At 46.6% G+C, this 20,322-nt stretch overlaps 1 protein-coding gene across 2 annotated transcripts in view; it reads right to left on the minus strand.

The window, feature by feature from the left end:
- The window catches only part of RELN (reelin), a 2,335,047-nt gene that overhangs the window by 447,300 nt on the left and 1,867,425 nt on the right, over positions 1-20,322 (minus strand). For both annotated transcript variants that reach the window (XM_069628072.1, XM_069628071.1), the window contains exon 27: positions 12,114-12,314. In XM_069628072.1, coding sequence (XP_069484173.1) covers positions 12,114-12,314 — 201 coding nt within the window. The remainder of the gene's footprint in view (positions 1-12,113; positions 12,315-20,322) is intronic.

A 20,322-nucleotide genomic window follows, 5' to 3' on the forward strand; every position in this document is an offset into this window, starting at 1 on the left:
GAGCTGGCTTTGTATGTTTCCTGGTCTACCACGAGGGCCTTTTTCTGGCCCCTTTGACTGGCCATTCCTCTCGCCTTTCCATGTGAGGAGTAGTAACGATAGGATCCTCCCCTCCAAGATTGTCCTGGTGCACTCAAAGGCTGAGGTTGCCTAATAGCAGCTCCTAAAGACTTGGCAGCTGCTTTTGAGGTCTGCAACCTCTCAAGGCTCTCGTCAGCCTTGCTGCCAAAAAGTTGAGACTCGTCAAAGGGCATGTTCAGAAGGCGGTTCTGTACGTCTGCTGCGAAACCCGACTTCCGTAGCCACGCAAATCTGCGTATTACCGTGCTAGTGCCCATGGACCTGCTCACACTATCTGCAGTGTCGAATCCACATTGAAGGGATTCCTGCATGGCCTCCTTTCCATCTCTAACAATGGCTAGGAATCCTTCCCTTTCATCCTCTAATGGTATGTGCTCTGCCGCCATTGCAATGCACTCCCACAGAGTGTACGAAAACTTTGCCAAGGCACTATGTGGAGTTGGCTGATTTTAACGCCATACTCCCAGCTGAAAATACCTTGCGTGCCCAGCCATCCACACGCATATCGTCCCTGTCCGGAGGGATAGAAGGGTACGCCATTTTATTGGAAGCTGAGCTGCCTGTACCACCAGACTTTCTGGAGTGGGATGTTTAGACAGATAGCCGGGGTCGCTACTGGCGGGAGGTATTTTGAAGTAAGGGATTTATTCACTGGAGGAACAGAATCCAGAGTCTCCCAATTTTTTGCCACCCTATATTGCAAGGCTACATGGAAGGGTAGGATTGGATCTTTGGTGAGACCATGGTCCAATATATCAGTCAAATCATCCTGGATGAATTGGGTTGGTGGTCTAGCCCATCCTAAATAATCGACCACTTTTGTCACTAGTTGACAGTATGAGGGACTGGCATACTCTTCTGGTTCTGGCCTGCCAAAGTTTGTTTCAGGAGATGTATCAATGCCACTTGCATTATGTAAGGATTCCACTAGGTCCCTTATCCTGCTTTCTTCAGAAATCAGGCATTCTGGAACATTTGGGGTACCATATTCCAGTCCAAAAGGTACATTCTCCTCATCAGATCTCTCCTGTTCCTCAACAATTGAGGTCAGGGACTTGAAAAATTCCTTCCTAGGAAGAGGTTTAAAAACCTTTTCTGGGAGAGGTGGGAGAGGTGTGTTAGTGGACCCTGAAGGCATTACACTTCTCGCTCCCATTTTCTGGCTGAGTTGGCTGAACTGGAGCCTCTGGCGCCGAGGGCTTTGGGGCCGACGTCGACAAAGGCGTTGACGGAATAGTGGTCGTCGACTGAGCCGGCTTCGAGGGCATCGAGGCGCTCATCAAAGATTTGCCTTTCGAGGTGCGTTGGGTTTTGGACAGCGTCGGTGACCTTGAGCAGTCGACTCGACTCAAGCGGTCTTTCTCACTCAGCGTCATGTAAGGTTCTCGATCCTTCCTTCTTCCATCACCCGGGCTCAAGGGCGCCCAAGTGTCGCAGCGATGGCGCTCCCGGCCAGCTTCCCAAGAAGGCGCAGACTGAGGCTTCGCTTTTTCGAATACCTCATCATTTTAACTCTGAATGCTTCCCACTCTTCGGAGGAAGAATGTTTTGTGGGGCATTTCATTCTTTTTGGGGATTCGTCCGAGGACGAGGTGGAGGGGGACCTGGGCGTCTTTTCTTCGATTTTTTCGTCGAAGACGACGAGCGATGGGAATCGCTTCGGGACCTGGACCGATGCCTTTCGCGTCGAGGAAACTTCTCCTCACGGGACCTTGACTCGACGCTAGATGCTTTTCGTCGGATTTACGACCTACCTGTAGTTTTCCCTTCCTCTCTCGCAAGGCCTTCCCCGTCATCGCCTGACACTCCGTACAGGCCTCCATGTCGTGGCCTTCCCCGAGACACCACAGACATTCTCGGTGCGGGTCCGTGATAGACATTTTCAAACCGCAAGATTTACACTTTTTGAAACCCGATTGCAGGGTCATAGTCGGCATCGATGACGAGGACATATCGATAGATATCAGTAATATTCACTGCGTCACAGAACTCGAGGCACGCTGAATCTCCGAAGAAACGTGTACTGTGGAAAAACGGAACTGAGGCCAACGGGCGCCACGCGTGCTACTTGTATACCCGATGACGTCACCCTCGACGGATGCCTTCGAGGGACCATCGACTTGACGACATCGACGCACGGCACCCTCTGCTGAAATTCTTTTCCGAAGCAGTTAAAGCTGGATGGAATACATCCAAGATGAGGAATACAGACCATCTGAACAACGATAGAAGCAAGGTCTGATATGAAAGAAAGTATATTATCTAAAAAGTGATTCTAGTGTACTGGTATTCCTTCCTATTCAATAGCAAAATCTGGGACATTTAGTCTTGGGTGTTTGCTAGTAAAGTGTAGTCCAGCAATCTAGATAACCTTCAGATTTCTTAAATAAATATTGTTGCTTTAAGCCAATTGTCCAGAAAGCAATTAACCCTTTCTCCCCACCACTCCTCAGCCCTACTTCATACTCCTATCACTTGTTCTCCTCCACGACTCCAGCCAAGTGAGCACCCATTCCATTGGAATCCATCCATGCTGTGCTCTTATGAATCCCTTTGAACCACAAACAATCAAGGAATTTGCACCTCTCATGCTCACTACCGATCCACACTCTTTAACCTAGGCCAAATGCTGACCCAAAAACCGTGACAGCAACCGGGCTGCCCCCATTCATCCACACTAGTCCAAGGTTCTGGAATGAGTTGGAATCATTTTATTTATTTTGTATTTGAGCATTTATAGAGCACACTAAGCCCTGGGGCATCAAGGAGCTACTTACAAACATTAATTTAACTTGACATAGTAACAATTATTAACAAAGCTTAACTGGTGCAGGATACAGTCTTGTGGGGTATGTACAGGAAATGAAGGATGCATCGATCACCTCTGGGACCTCTAGTGTTTTAAGCTGCTTGCGGAATGCCCAATAGGAATGTTCAAGTCTCAAGGAAGGCGTTCCAATTCTTGGCAACAATAAACGGGACCTGGACCCCCCCCCCCCACTCTTTGAAGCCAGAATCTTGGGGTGTTGAGAGACGAACGGATACGTCTGGTGTCAGAGGTATTAGTGAATTTTGACACAAGGTATCTTGGGGCAGAGTTTGAGATACATTTATGAGTCATGGACAATGTTTTCAAGCGAATGCGCTCTTTGATTGGTAGCCAGTGTGCATTTCTTCTGGCTGGTTAGATGTGTTCTTGTTTTGAAATGCTCAGAGCTGCCCTTACAGCATTGCTCTGCATGATTTGAAGCTTCTTAAGGTTACCGGCAGGGGTGCCTTCGAATACTGCATTACAGTAGTCCAATCTGGATCCTATCAAAGCTCTTGCAATAGTGGGCCAACTTTCCGAGGAGAGGAATGGTCTACAAGCATAGATACATGTTGTGGTGTAGGCTGCTGATGAGGCAATGGCATTGACTTGCCTGGATAGTGATAGGGTAGAGTCTAGATATATCCGGAGGGTTTTGACACTGATGGCTATCTGGATAGTGATTGCGTCGATGTTGAAAGATTTGTATGCCAGGTCTAGTTTGTTTAGGAGGGGTAGTGAGCAATGCTCCCTCTAATTATATTTCCCCAAGTGCGGAAATGATTAGCCTTTGTGCGCATATTATTTTCCATGTGTGCAATTGAACAACGATGTAAGCCACTTTGTGAGCGTGCGCAGTTAGTGAGATAACATCTACAAAGAGTTTGGAAGACAATTTCCCCTTCACAACCACTGCAATTCTTTAGAAATCAGTGTAAAATGAGCATCTTACAACTCAGGCCCTCGGAAGTAAGAGACTTTGGGCCTCATTACACGGTAGGCGTTAAGGGTTTACCGGTACCAGTATTTTACCGGTACCGGTAAACCCTTACCGCCTTACTACGAGGTCCCTTTGCGGGTTGGGCAATTTAACGCCTGCTTTTTGCATCCGTTAAAAACCAACCCGCAAGGGGACCAGGGAGCTAATTACGGTACCGCAATTTGCGGTGCCGTAATTAGCACCTTCCCCATTCCCATTATGCCCTATGGGGCAAAAATGGGAATGGGGAAGGGCAATGGGGGAAGGGGGAATTACCCCCCACCAACCTTGGAATAGGGCGGTAATTCCCCTTTCCACCAAGGCGGTGCCGGTATTTTACCGGCATGCACCAAGGTGCTAATAGCACCTTGGTCCACCGCCATCCATGCAATGAGGCCCTTTGTATGAAAGAGACTTGGCCATCGAAGGTCCTGATATCACTGAAAGGAACTGAAACCTCATGCTGGAGAAGCCCAGTTGTGTATGGTGCTCAGAAGTTCTGTCTTATCCCGTGCTCGAAACCGTGGGGAAGGGAGACCGCAGCTATACCTTCCTGACTTATCATTTTGTGAACACGTCTTTCTTTTCTGGTGAACATTATCCCACACTATTTTGTAACTTACCTGTAAGGATTAGCAATCCTTTTTTTTGGTGTTGGCCCTTTTTATTTGACAAGACGCCACTTGGACTGCCGTATTATTATTATTCGATTATCGTAGTTTGCTCCTATGTTAGATATAGGTTTAGATTAGGTGTTTTTGTCACCCATTCATACAGTTTAATAAACACCCTTGAACTGTGATCACTTGTGCCTGTCTTTACTGTGGCCACCTTGAGTTCCTTATGAGTGCTCTGTAAAAAAGTGAGGGTCTGTAGCAGTAAAACACTAATTGGGATATTTGTATACCCAAAATACCTTGTAAGCAAATCAAATCCAAATTAAAGCCTCACAATGATAGTCTGTGCAATTGAAGAAAATGTTATAAATCTACATGTGCACAATTACTATGAAGTACATACAAGATTGTTTGCAACATACCCCACCTTTCCATTGTTGTGTAGGATTATACAAGTGTTCAGTGAAACCATTTTTGTATAGTAGCGAATTACCATATTATTTGTAAAGGTCTATGCCCCATGGAGCTCTGAAAATGTTGAACGGTTGCAGATTGTGTGATTAGCATTCTAATTATCTGAATATTGTTGCCCTAATGTTATGTATGAATAACGCCAGACAGAGGTCTATACCAATTATCCCTGGCAGGTCAAGTAAATGATGCTGCAATGTTGCTTTCCACTTGTAGAGTAATGTCAGCAATGCTTAAGTAGGATACGCTGAGCATGACATTTGCCTACTGAAAATCCTCAGAGGGCAAATTAATATTTGAGTTTTATAATGCGTTAACTTGCAATGGTGGCTCTTCAAAGTGCTTGTGAGACATACAAAGAATAGGAAGCATGGGATGAGTTTATATATCCTCGTAGCCTGCCTACCTATAGTTAGTATGCAATATTTGAGCTGACACTTGGGTTACATACTGTGAGTAATGCTAAGGCACCATGAGTAACCCATTCTTGTACTTGAACATCATTCATATTATAACAAACATAAAACAAGACTTGTATCAAATCTGGTAACCTTTTGCAGAGCTAAGGTAGGCAGAGTCAAGGTTATCTGGTAACATCGGAATGTGGCCTGCGGCGGAGTTTCGAGTCACACGGTATAAGTGTGGTAGAATCAAGTATAGGAGTCATGGGTGGGGAGGGAAGAGAATCTGATTAATATGTGCAGGCATATCTTAGTTATATGCTCTTTTCATGGAGCCACTTCTTCATATTTATTTTTTAACCTTTTGTGGGTGAATTCTATTTTTAGGGTTTTTCGGTTCTTGAGGAGAAGCTTGCATAGTAGGGAAATCTAAATAGGCTAGAGAAGAATATCAAGAATAGTTATTATGATTTAGCTACATTTTGAGAGAAAGCAATCTTTTTTAATAGATGGGATTGTCTGTGTGCGCTGTTTAATTCTTCTGAGCGGCACCCAGAATGAAGCTGCGGATTGGTAGTGAGCCAACTAAGACCAGCTAAATTTTGTCCTATTTGAGACAGAGCATATGTATCATCATTTATCTGGAGATCAATGAACTCCGCAACCCCTCTAATTCTGATTCATCAGCAGACACTTCACGGAAATAGCCCTGGCTCATGTCTCCAACTGTCTCACTAAAGCTCATTGCTGGAAACACTCCTCATTTGCCATCCTGATCTCTTGGAAGCCACTGACACTGTCAATCACCCCTCTACCTCCTCAGTACCCTCTCTAGCATCGGCATCCATTACTCTATCCATGCTTTGATAGCTATGCACTGCTCCTTCCCTGTCTTATAGTAGAATAAATGACATACCCCTGGTAAGGTTCTTTCTACTGGATGTTCCTCCCACGGATTCCTCATCTTAGATATTTATTTTCCTGCTTTGCAGCTCTCTGAAACTGTTTCCCAGCAGGAGGCGTCATACGTGCCGGCATGGAGGGCCATCAAGTTGACGCCTCCGTGAACGTACGTGATGTCGATACGGGTACAAATAGCGTGCTCTGTGTCCCGTGACCCCAGTTTTACTTTTTTCCCCTTGCACAGCCGCATTAGGGATTTGAGACAAAAAATATGTTAGCATTAAAGGAGAGTTATCCTATAATTTACATTAGAGAGCTCCATAACCACAGGGTAGGCTGGGAGGGCGATGAGGAATCCGTGGTAGCAACATCCAGTTGAAAGAACATTATCAGAGGTAAGTAATTTATTCTTCTAATGGATTGTGTCCTCCCACGGATTCATCTTAGAGACTCTCATAGCAGTAAGCCCATTAGGGACGAAGGGAGGAGCGAACTCCATGGCTACTATGCCACCACTTGTTAGAGGACAGCCCAGCCGAAACGAGAATCATTTGCGGATAGTGTGTCCAGGGAGTAGTGTTTTGCAAACGTGTGTATGGAGGTCCACGTGCGCCCTGACAGATCACCTTTACAGGTACCCCTCTTTGAAGAGCAGAGGTAGCTTCCACACCTCCAGTGGAATGTGCCCTGAAGCCTTCAGGGCTTTCCTTACCCGCTCTGGTGTAACATTCCAACATACAAAGCACTATCCATCTAGAGATGGTTTGCTTTATCATTCCTTTACCCGCCTTTGGGCTTGTTTATCCAATGACTAGCTGGTCTTCCAGCCTAAATTGTCTTGTCCTGGTGATGTAGAAACTCAGAGCCCTCTTGGGGTCGAGCCTATGCAGCCTTTCTTCCTCCCTGGATGGATGTGTAGTAGGATAGAAGACTGGTAAACAGATTGTTTGTGACATGTAGAGCTCTGACACGAGGGGTACACACTAAGAGTCACCATGCAGCTGGAAAATACAGTAAAAGGTGGCTTACATTACAGGGCCCGTAATTCGCATACTCTCCAGGCAGAAGAGATGGAGACCAAAAAGGCAGTTTTCCAAGATAGTAGCCTCAGAGGATACAAATGTAATGGCTGAAACGGGGTAGCCATGAGAAAGGTTAACACTAGGTTTAAATACCATGCCGGTACATTGAAAGGTTTCGGAGGGAAAGTGTTAGTCAGGCCTTTTAAAAATTGCAAAACCAGAGGGATCGAGAATTATGACCCTTGTTCTGGCGTGCACTTACAAAGAAAAAGTGCTGCTAAATAGCCCTCGATGGAGGAAGGACAACACTTTTGAGGTGTCACATAAGGAAGGATCCACATCTTGTGTGCTGCGCCAGCTGCAGAATGTCTTCTAATGGCAGCAGTATAGAGCCTTTGTTGCTGGGCTTCCGGCCGAAAGCAACGCCTCGTCACAACTTCCATAAGGTCCCAACCCTTGTACCATAGCCCTTCGGAAGCCAGGCATGTAGGTTGAGTGCGTGTAGGCTCGGGTGAAGGACCAGCCCCCTGGGAAGATGGTGTGGTGGGCAGATGGCCATGTCTAGAAGGTCCGGCTACCACATCCTCCTGCCCCAAAGAAGTTACTCACAGTTGTTACTTTTGTACTCTGTAAGGGTGTGGAAGTAGGAAGCTGACACAAGGGTGGCATTTTTGTTGCTATAGACATTTATTAATATAAAATAAATCCTCACTATCCCTATCTCTAAGAGGGGTTTCCCTGCCTCAAACTAACTAAAGGATCTGTCAGAATGTCTGTCCAAATGAAAGTCCGCCATCCCGTGTCACAACCTACTTCTATCTCTTACATAACTAAAGACTAATATAAACCAACAGCAAGTTCCTTCTCCAGGAGAATGACTTCCTTCTCCTGGTATATGAGTGGCATTCCCAAAATGTTATCTTACAACAAGGTGCCAAGGGGGAATGACTCCCTTCCCCTAGCTTGTAGCAATCTAACAGAAAGTTGCTTCTCCAGGAGAATGACTCCCTTCTCCTAGTATACGGGTAGTGTTCCCAAAATGTCCTCTTGTAAACAAATGGCAGAGGGATGACTCCCTTCCTCTGGCTGGTACTTCCAGCACTTTGCACAGTCAACCTTCTGGACCAGGAGAATGGCTCTCTTCTCCTGGTGTTTGAGAGTTCTTTTCCAACTTGGGTTTTATCTCGGTATTCATTCACTGGATCTACAAAGTCTTACTTATATCAGGGTTATAGACCCTTCTTTTGTGGCCAGTGGCCTTATCCCTGCCAATGGTACGAGGAAGATTTCCTCAGATGCACTCTTTCCGTCTGATCTGGTCCCAGAGCCTTGATAGCCTTCTACTAGGCCTCATGCTTGCCCCGCCATGAAGCAGAGACCTCTTTCCTCCCCCGACATCCTTACCAGCCTGCCCGTGCATCCTGTTACTTTCTTAGACTTGATCGCACGTCACCGATCCCTTCAGGGACTGGGATTGCTCTCCTTCCAGCTTCCTGCAGCAGTCTGCTTCATCACCGCTTCTGCGGCAGCTCTGCGTGTTGTGGCCCCTTGCAGTCTTGCCACCGTTTGGGGACCCTGTGGTCCACACCTCCTCCTGGAGGTAGTGCCACTGCTTCACTTGCTTCCTGCTGGGCTCGGGCATGCCGACACAGGACCTATCACGGACTCCATCTGCCACTCGCCGGCATCCTCTCCAGGCCCTTCTCTTTGGGTCGAGTCTAGACTTCGAAATTCCTGGGTTCTCTGACGTGGAGGGAAGGAGGAGACGTCAAGTCCTTCTTTTCTTTCTATTTTATGGGGCTTACGCCGATCCAGAGTAACATCAACACCTGTTGTCAATAGCTCCTGGGAATTCCTCATGCTTCCTTTGAGCCACCTTGTGTCAGTACTGGGACAGTCAGTAATCCTCATGTTTTCTATGCTCTTCTTCGTGCTAGTACTTTCTGTCTTAGTTGTACCCCTGGAACTACAGAAATATGTGGATTTACTTTCAAAATAGTGGTTTGATATAGAGGAGGGGGCTAAGGCATGTGGGTGTGTGATGTTATACAAATCTGTTGTACCCAAGGTGGTTGTCCTTATCCCCAGAGAGGGAGTCCCTGCAATGAGGCCCCCCACATTAAAACATCCCTAGGGGGACTATTGGGTAGCGGCGCACCTCCCTAGCCTCATGGGAAAGGGCTCCCGCTTGAAGAGAAGCGATGATACCTGGCGAATCTTCACAACTCTTAGTCCATAGTCCCCTTTCCTCCATACTTATGGGAGTCTGTCGCATGGGGACGGGAACGGAACATTTTATCAAAGCACAAAGTAAAACTTTCCCTTTAAGATATGTGTGTTGCGAGTAGGCAACAGAACGTTAGCCCCACTGAGTCCTCCTACTGGCAACATCAGTCAGTCCATGAATCCGCTGGATGGGAACCCTGACTATCATCTTGTTACTGGGCGACACCGGGCGTGGGGCGCATGGAGGAAAGGGGACTTTGTACCAAGAGTACAAAACTCACTACAGTCCCATCTGCTTTCCCCCATACTTATTGAAGATTAAATGGCACTAATCCCCTTGAGAGGCTGGCAACAGACTTATGAAAAACAGGTTCTGTAGTACTGCCTGGCCAAACTTGGCATCAGTTCTGACTCTAGTGTTCAGAGAGTAGTGCTTGCAAAAGGCAGAGGGCGAAGACCAAGTTGCTGCATTACTGATGACATCCCATTGGATGTTTATTTGGAAAGCAACAGCTGTCGCCTTGGCTCTGACTTCATGTGCATGCAGACCCTTGGGAATTATTTCTTTTGTAGATTGTAAAAAATGGAGCTGAGCATGGGTACAACTTCAGACTGAGAGTACCACCACCGGGGCTCAGTATAAGAGCATGTTGATGTAACATGACATACTTAATAAAGACAACATGAAGTAGCGTGGTCATTCATTTTACTCAGGCCCAGCATCCAGTATGCAATAAAAACAAAAATTGGGATGCCAAAGACTTGTCCTGTAGTACAACGGGCATTACACAACCAGAGAATTCCTGCATCTAGTGTCTCGCAGAGCTCACCAAAAATGTCTTGTTCAATATCGCCCCCGGCCCACCTCCCGATTCAGGAATTTTGCAAGGGTTTAGACTGCCCAAATGACTGATGGAAAATCACCACATTTTTGTACACATTTCAGGGACGTCATTTCACCAAAATGCTGTGGGTAGCTGAGGTGACATCACACAACCCTTGACCTTTGATGATATCACAGGAAGTGATGTCATTTGACCCCACCCCGAAGTGATATCACAGGAAGCCCTAGAACCCGATCTTTCACCACTTGACAAAACAGGAAGTGGCATCACATAGCGTTGTCCCTCATTACACTACAAAAAATATGGTTACTATATCACTGTAATGTAATATACATTTCAAACAAGAATGGATCACCATATGTATTGTAATATCAGTGTGTATAGGCCCGTATTACCAAATTACTGTGAATGCAAGCAGATGTCCAAAGCAAAATGATAATGTGTTATTATATAGCACTTATGCTTAAGCGCTTTATATAGAACAAATATACCTACAATATCACCCAACCTGTGTTGGTACTCATTTATCATCCTCAGAAGGATGAAAGGCTCAGTTGGCCTTGCCAGGATTCAAACCTGCAATCTGCAGATCACACACACGTTGCAGCAGCGATCGTTCAACCCACTGAGTTATGCTACCAGCTATTGCTATCTTACCGGCTATAGCAAAATGAGCAATTACATGTCAGAATGTTCTCAAAGTCAGAAAGCAAATTACACTCTGTAGTTGATACCATTAAACTAGTAACTGAGATTTAACAGCAGGCCAGTTCATCTTTATGTCTGGTGCAAAGTTGACCACATGTCAAGCCTGGGTGGATCTACTTTTCAGGCTTCAAAGGGTGGCAAAATACATGCCATTGGGAGGGTTCATAACTGTGTATCAAAGAATTTAAAGTAGTGCAGGGAAAGCAGCCCACTCACACAGCATCCCGCACTCTGGACATGCAAACAAACATCCTGGAGAGCATGCCAGGGAGATGGGAAAGATAGACACATTACACCAAAGCATTCATTGTGGCACAATGAAATCAAAGCCACTTTATGTGCTATGGCCAAACATTTCTACACTGTACACAAGCTTTTAGGCACAAGGAAGTTTTCAAGCAAGTGACCAAGGACACTGAGATGGAAAGTCTTGTGATGATCATAACAGACAACAGCAGAAAAAAACCTGCTGTAATTGCAACTTGCGAAAAGCAAAATGTATTGTGCAAAATGGATGCTTATTCTACTCTAAATGGTTTTTGGAATTTGTTGTCTACATTGTGAATTTGAGGTGTTTAAGAACAGACTAAATCGGTGACTCTCACCTCCTGAAGGGTGCCTGAAATAAACCTTTAATGAGACTAGCAATTATTGTATAGAATTCCAGAAAGACAAATCGTTTGTTATTCCCATTCTTTCTTATTTAGGGTCACTGCTCAAAGTGTCACACTTGTGGAACCCTGTTTATTTTAAGAGGCCTGAACAAGAAAGCCAGCCACTCTAGAAACAATGAGGGACATGGTGCTGGCTACAGCCCAGGAGCTTCAAATAAAAATAAAATGTTTAGGGGTAGCAAGGGAGACCTGAGGGGTCGCTTTTGCGACCCCTTGAGATCCTCAAATGACATCCCAATGCATGTGGTAGGCAAGCGTTAGACCCCGGAGTGCGTGGGAAAGCTTCAATAGTGCACTTTACACCCTAGCAGACTCGAGGATATACTCCACATTGAGAAAGTTAAACATGGCACGAAAAATCAAATTGAAAAATGTACCTTGAACTGCAGAATATATCCGGGTTTCAAAGTCAGGTCCCGTGTCACTGCAAAGCGATCCCCTTCCGATTTACCGAACAGCATAGCAGAGGGCGTAGCACCGCAGAAACTTTCATTTTTACTCATTCCTTCATTGGCCACCATCAGCCACACGCTGAGCTGGTTCATAGGGTAGTCAAAAGCAGGTTTCTCATAAAAGTTCTGTTGGAAATAAATACATATACCTTTTATTGTGCAACGGGCAACAAAGAACATGTTACATCCAAGTCAGGGCTTTAAGGGGGCCGGTGCTAACCGTGGCCGAGCCACGACAATCTCCCAAGACTTCTCCTGAGCTAGGGCCCTGCCTGGGCTTGCCCCAGACTAGCCCTGCCACACTTACACCTCAGGCAGTCCGTGTAGCCGAAGTGCTGCACAGTTAAAGGGCTACCGGTAGCAGTCAGCACTTTGGATTGGAAAAACAAAAAGGCATCGCACTTCTATTTTCTAACCCCGAAGTACGAACACCTGCAGTCAGCCTATTAACCGTATAGCCTAAGGCTAAACAGGCTGCCTGATGCCTCTATACTCAGAAACAGGAGGAGGCCTGGAGTGCCCGGCTCTCCTTTTGTTTCTGAGTAAAGACTCATCACGCAGCATGAAGCCTTTTAACTGCGCGGTTACAGGGCTTTATGCTGAGTGAGGACTCTTTACTTAGAAACAAAAGAATAGCCAGGGACTCCAGCCCTCCTCTTGTATCTTGAGTACAGAGATATCACACATCATGAAGCCCTTTCACTCAAGGAACTGCCTGGTTAAAGGGTTGCCTGCGGGGGTCCGCAGGCTACCCATCAACCACGAAGCTCCTTGAATGAAAGGGTTGCCTGCTGCGCGTGAGAGCTGGGGCGAGCTGGTGTCACACTTTGGTGCAGGGGTGCTCTCATTAGGGGGCATGGCCCAAGTAAACTCATACTTAGGCCACGCCCCCTACCAGTAGCTCCCCCTCGATTGAGCAGCCCACTTAAAGCACTGATCCAAGTTCATGTTATTAACCATACTTTCTGATTCTACTGATAATACTGAATCTGCCAGTAATGAGAGACTCCACCTCAACTTCCAGAGCATTGGTCCATTGAAGGGATCCTCAGTGGAGGGCTATCGCAACACTGTGATGCTCACTCACAACCTTGTTTGGAAAGCATAGTGCAAGGGAGGCGAAGGTGAAACAGGGCACCAATTATATTTGCACACATTAAGTACCTTTCAAACACTTGTATCTGGCATGGGACATTTGTACTTTAACAGGGTGTCCTTTCAACCAGAAATGACATACAAAGTAAGCAATAACAGAGAGCAGAGGCAGACAGACCTGTGGTACGGTGCATTTACATAAGAGCATTGTTTGATTGAATGACATGCATCAGCGGTGAATGGGTGAGAGCAGAAACATATACCAGGTACAAGGACTGCAGATTTTACAATATTTTTCCATTGAGATTGTGATGCTAGTATTTACATATTTATAAATTACATAGTAGTGTTGAGGGTAGACTGCAGGAAAGGTGGGTTGGGTCGTGAGCCTGGGTAGGAGGGTGAAATCTAATTTAGGCAATCAGCAGCTATTACAAGAAACAGGGGATGCTTAGCTGTGACCCTACCATGCCATATTATGCTGTGCTGCCACCGTTTTGAAACTTTAATGTCTAGTTTGTTGGTAACATGTCCCAGAAATATTTCATTGTGTATTTCCTTTTCCTAAGCACTCAAATGACAGTACCATTGTTTATAGGAGGTCAGCACACAATTAATAGCAGATAAGAAATTAACACATTAGTAGAGGTTGATAAATTATATAAAACATCTCCTCCTCCATACCCTCCCATCTAGACGCAGGCCAGCATCCTCCAAGCAAACAGCGTTCCACGTCAAGAGCAAAAGAGCGTGGCCAGAGAGGGTAGAGCATTTACAACAACAGCAGAAAACATTGGTGTAGGTGAGGACACCGTTTGATAGTATGGGAGCTGGGTGTCCAGGTCCAGGGAGAGGCAGTTGAGGTTGTAGTGCTGGCCAACTAGGCAATTTAAATGGACTTGTGAGCAATATGTTGCAAACAGGAGGGGCATTGGAAGTACGAGTACCCAAACTGGCCTCAACTCCAAGCTAGAGGGGGATGAACTATACAGATCCCTCTGCTCCTTCCCTTCCAAACCTGACAACCAAAGTGATTCTTAACATGCACCAGAATGTCATGTTGTAAGCATTGGTACTGGCAAATGAAGGGGGTCCCTGTGGAAGGTATAAAATGAATGGTGAGGAGGTGCAATTTTTAATAGGTCCAAGGGTGAACCGCTCTGCAATGAAAGATCAATAACATAATGGAGGATGTTATGGTAATGTTTATTTGTAACATTCAGATCGTGCAAGTGCACAGACGGTACAGGAGAGGGGAGGGGGGAACAAGCGCAGGAGGGGGATTCCCAAGTGTGCCCAGTCAGTCAGAAACTTGGGTAAGTGCTGAGAGATGCCACTCTCAGGGGTCATTGACCAAGTGCAGTAATGATGAGGCAAGTGCAGGCCCAGAGGCAAGTGCAAGAGGACTGACGAGGGTGCCAGGGACCTGTGAGACTCAGAGGTACACCCGGCGGCCAGTCAGCAAGCTGTGTTGAAAAGGAGGGAGAGAGGGATAGAGCAGAGAGAGAAGGAAGAGAAGATGAATGTCTTAAGGAGTTTCCAGAACTTAAGGCGATCAGGCTCAAGACTGAGGACGGCAGGGAGGCTATTCCAGAGGAAGGCCCCTGCTGAGGATAAAGATCTCCCTCCAAATCTCTGCTTGGAGAACTGGCTCACTCGCAGAAGGTTGGAGGTAGATGAGCGGAGGGCTCGAGAAGGACAGTATTTAGGTAGGCATAGTTCCAGATAGATAGGTCCCAGACCCCAGAAAGCCTTGTGGACAATGCAGAGGGTCTTTAACTTGATCCTTGCATCCACAGGGAGCCAGTGGAGGGATTTCAGCACCGGAGAGATGCGGTCCCTTAGCTTGAGGTCAAGGATAAGTCTTGCAGTTCTGTTCTGGATGAGTTGCAAAGGGCGCAAAACCAAGGCAGGGAGGTTGAGAAAGAGGCTGTTGCAGTAGTCCATTCTTGAGAGAACCAGGGCTCTGGAGACTGTGAGCCGCTGGGGGAAGGTAAGAAAAGTAAGAGTACCTCTGAGGAGGTGCAGCTGGTAGATGGATTTTTTTTTAGAAATGTCCGAAATGTGAATGGAGAAGGAGCTAGTGGATTCGAAGATGACCCCAAGGTTTTTTGCCTCACAGGTGGGTGCGGGTGCAGGGTCAAGTGTGTCCGGCCAGAGTGAGAGTGGGAAAGTGGGAGCAGGAGTCCCAATGCAAACAATCTCAGTCTTACTGGCGTTGAGGCAGAGATAGTTTGCAGCACACCATGACTGAATTGCAGACAGTCAGATGTGAGCGAGGTAGAGGAAGTGGCTGAGGGTAGCCTGAAGGAGAGTTGCGTGTCATCCGCATAACACTGGAAGTTAGAGATGAAAGTGGCAATCACACGTGCAAGGGCAGCCATGTAAACATTGAAAAAAACAGGGTGATAGGTTAGAACCCTTGGGAACGCCACAGGTTGAAAGAGTGATAGTAAGAGTGATAGTAAAGAGAAAGGACCCAAGTTACCCCTGAGATGGGCGGTCGGAAAGGAAGGAGGTTAACCATGCCAGCGCCTGGCCTGTGATTCCCAGAGTGTCACAAAGATGTGCGATCAGGATGTTGTGGTTTACCATGTCAAAGGCAGAGGAGTGGCAAAGAAGAATGAGGACACAGGAGTGTTGGTGTCAAGATGTGAGAGCAGGTCTTCACGGGTGTTCAGTAGAGCAGTGCCGTTATCGCCTGAAACAGTGTGGGCAGTAGGCATTTCCAACAGGCCAGTAATTGAAATGCTTACAGGTTCTAATGGCCGAACTTCTGAAGAGAATGTTGTTCTAATGAGAGCGCTCCCCCAGTGTAATCTATTAGGAAGGGATTTGTTGTGTGAAAAGGAAAGTTACTCACACTTATGACTACTGTACTCCTAGTCCAAAGTCCCCTTTCTGCCATACTTTTGGGAGTCCAAGCGTGGAGGGGACCAGAGCTCTAACAAGCCTGATCACACTTCCTCTTTAAGAATTTGATAAACTGAGAAAGGCTGTGTGCGCGTAGCGCAGCCATGCACAAGTCTCTGCCTCCCACGCTCATTATCCTCAGTCCCAGAACCGCTGAGAGGACCGGGGGTGGGGACTGACTGAACATTAGGGGGCTGGAGGGCGGGCATATAGAGGAATGGGGGACTTTGGACTAGGAGTACAGTAGTCATGACAGTGAGTAACTTTTCCTTACACCTACATCCATCACGACTCTATCCCGGTGGAAAGATTTCTTGGTGTATGTGAAAATCTGAGATTACCTTCAGTAACAAGGAGGGGGATTTATAGCCCTGCCTTGCCTAAAAAAAGGACAGGTAAGGTTCCTTGGCTGATAATGATTACAATTCACTGACTTGGCAAGCTGAAGTAATGTCTAGAAGAAAAGCCACTTTCCATGAAAAAACTAGACTAAACAAAGGTTTGTGTTCGAAAGCAGTCAACACAACATTAAGATCCCACTTCAGGATAGTACATCACATACGTGGGAACAGATGGGAAAGTCCTCAGAATTGCTGTTTAATTATTGGAATAGAAAAGGATACCAGTCTGTCCTTATTAGAGAGAAAGATGCCAAGGGCTGCCAAATGTATCTTGTATGATAAAACTTGAGTACCTGAATGAGCCACGCTTGCTAAGAAGGTGTGACGCTCACCTGACTCCCACGGAGGCGCTGGCCTGGTTTGCGCTGCTGTGACCTCTTCTAAGGTGATGCGCAGGGTTCGGAAGACGGACTGGACCGGGCCCCCAAATCTTGACTGTCAGGCTCGCAGAGGTACCCTTCTTAGGGTCTGGAAGGACGAGCTCTCCATCCTGCTTCTGATGCATGGGCGCGTTGGTATCCAGTTACTTCACTGGATTTTCGGATTGGTGAGAACCAAACTTGCTTGGCTTCCAGGTAAGTTTTTTGATGAGAGATTCCCCTTGTATCCATGCATTAATGCGCTAATGCTAGTGTCTTTTTCCCCATAGGGGCCGGGGTACGGAATGCCGGGGAAAAGGCACCGACCCGAGATGAGAGGTGAAATCCTCGTAGAAATCAGGTAAGTCTTTAATGAGCGTTTTGGTAATGTCTTTCATTCGCTCATGAACGCTGATGTCTCTTTTTTCCCCTTAGGGGCTGGGGTCCGGAAATGCCAGGATGCAGCGCGGACCCGAAATGAAGAGGGAATGAACCAACTGGTAAGTCTTAACATGGAGATTTAGCTTTCCTTATTCCCTTCTCTCTCTTACCTTTTGTCCTTGTCTTTTTCTCCCTAGGCGCTGGGGCGTGACTGCGAATCCGGATGATCGCTGCTGAACATGGAAGCGCCCTGTAAAGGTGAGTGGAATGCGGCACTGCAGCGATCGACGCGATGTGCTTTTAAATAAAAGTCTTCCTTTTCAGGATTGTCGGCGAGAAGTCTCCGGGATGCGGATTTAGCAGGTAAGGACTTTTCCTTCTTCTGTTCTATTCTTCTCTTCCTTTGCAGGTGATCCAGGATGCTGGCAGGCGTGGCAGAAGTCAGGATGCAGGAGCAGACACGGTGAGCGTCCAGCTGCTAGATGCAGAACAACGCGAAGCACGTGTGGCTGTTCGGGTGGGGTTTAAATAGCCTTGGAAGAAGTTCCAGGTATGTATCCTTCCTCCAATCAGGTATGTATCCTTCCCCGACCACGCCCGGGTGGTAAATTAGTCCCACAGATAAAGTAGTTCCTTTCAGGCCTCAAGGAGCCCGGGATCCTGCAGCATCAGGTAAGTGCACCCAAGCACTCCCATAATGAGCCTGGCGCCTATGGCACCTGGACTGATGTCTTTTATGAGCCTGGCGCCATAGGCACCAGGACAATGTCCAAAGGGCCCCTATATGGGGTTGCTGGGTCCTTCTCTGGGGATTGGATGTCCGCTTTCGGAGACGCAGGGCCTGAACCGGCTCCCCGGGAGCGGGCATCATGACAGCACTCCCCCCCAAGGCCCCTCCCATGGTTGTTCCCTCCAGGGGTCTTGGTTTGTCTGGGAAGAGTCGGTGGAATTTCCTGACTAATCGAGGTGCATGCACATGGTCACTGGGTTCCCACGACCTCTCCTGAGGTCCGTACCCCTTCCAATCAATTAGGTAGAAAAATTTTGAACTAAACATTTTTGAGTCTAAAATGTTCTTCACTTCGAATTCGGGCTCCCCATCTATTAGAATAGGTTCTGGAGGTTTGAGTAGTCGGGTTCCAGGTACCACTGGTTTCAGAAGTGACACATGAAAAACAGGGTGAATTTGCATATTAGCTGGTAAATCAAGTTTAACAGCCACTGGGTTAATTATTGCCGTAATAGAATAAGGTCCCAGATATTTTGGGTTAAAAGTTCGAGGCCCTTTGAGCGGTAAATGTCTGGTAGCTAACCACACTTGATCTCCAATCTGATACGGAGGTGCTTCACTCCGATGTAGGTCAGCATTCTCCTTGTATTTTCTCTTGGCTTGTTGTAAATGCGTAGTTGCCTCTTTGAAGGCTTGGGTAATTGTAGAATGCAGATGTTCTACTGCAGGCATTCCGAGGTTCTGAGGTGAGTCGAGGTTTGCGGTTCGAGGGTGATGCCCAAACAAAGTATAAAAAGGACTATGGCCAGTTCCGGAGTGTACCGAATTATTATATGCGTATTCGACTATCCAAAGAATGTCTTTCCAGTTGCTTTCAGATTGCTGTAACATACACTGTAAGTACTGCTCAAGGGTCTGATTTGTCCTCTCGGTCTGACCAACGGTCTGAGGGTGGTGACTGGTCGATAATCTTACGTCGATCTGCGCCATTTGACAACATTTGCGCCAGAAGTGGGAAATGAATTGGCTTCCCCGGTCAGAGATTAGTATAGATGGGAATCCATGTAGCCGAACAATATTTTCCAGGAATTCTTTGGCTAGGACAGAAGCTGAAGGTAAACCTTTCAAAGGAGTAAAGTGGGCCATTTTGGAAAACAAATCCACAATTACCAGAATAGTATTGTACCACGAACAAGGAGGCAGGTCCGTAATAAAATCCATTGATAGGGTGTGCCAGGGTGCTGGCGGTATGTCTAAAGGTTGAAGGAGACCGGCTGGTTTTTTCTTTTGACCTTTATTTTGGGTGCAAACACCACAGGACATCACAAAAGATTTAACATCTTTTCGCCAAGAGGGCCACCAGAATTGTCGTTTCACCTTTTCCTCTGTCTTGGCAATACCGGGGTGTCCCTCTATTAATGTATCATGATAACCGGAAATAACCAGTTTGTGTAATTCCTTATGTGGCAGGAATAAGCGTCCTTGGAAATAAGGTAAACCATTATCTATGGTAAAGTCTGATCCCTTTTGTATCCAATCCTGTAAGGTTTTAGGGTCCAGGAGTTGTTTCACTCTGGCTTGAATGTCTTCAAGCGTCTGTAACAAAGTCATGCCGAGAATCCTCTGTTCGGGAATTATTGGTACTGGTTCTGAGTTTGTATCAGATTCTCCCATTCCAATTCGGGATAAAGCGTCTGCTTTGCCATTCTTGCAGCCAGGTCGATAGGTAATCACGAAATCAAATTCAGCGAAAAACAAAGCCCATCGGAGCTGCCGTGATGACTGGGCCTTGGCGGTTTTCAAATACTGTAAATTCCGGTGATCAGTGATCACTGTGATCACTGTGATGGTATGTCGAGCACCAAGCAGAAAATGCCGCCAGGCTTTAAAAGCGGACTTAATGGCTAACAGTTCTTTGTCAGTGATCGCATAATTAACCTCGGGTGGCGAGAATTTTCTGGACCAAAATGCTACGGGATGCAGTTGGTTGGTTTCGGGATCTCTTTGAGAAAGGACAGCTCCCATGGCTAGGCTGGATGCGTCAGTCTCGACGACATAAGGGAGATCTGGACGTGGGTGTTTCAATATAGGTGCAGAGGTAAACTTAGCTTTTAAATCCTGAAAGGCCTGCTCGGCTTCTTCAGACCATTCAAAACGTTTATTTTTCCTCAAGAGTGCAGTAATGGGTTGTACAACGCGTGAAAATTCCAGGATAAACCTGCGATAGAAATTGGCAAAGCCGAGCATGCTTTGAA

This window comes from Ambystoma mexicanum, chromosome 12 (genome assembly GCF_040938575.1).
Source record: "Ambystoma mexicanum isolate Mex_15411 chromosome 12, UKY_AmexF1_1, whole genome shotgun sequence".
Taxonomy (NCBI): Eukaryota; Metazoa; Chordata; class Amphibia; order Caudata; family Ambystomatidae; genus Ambystoma; species Ambystoma mexicanum.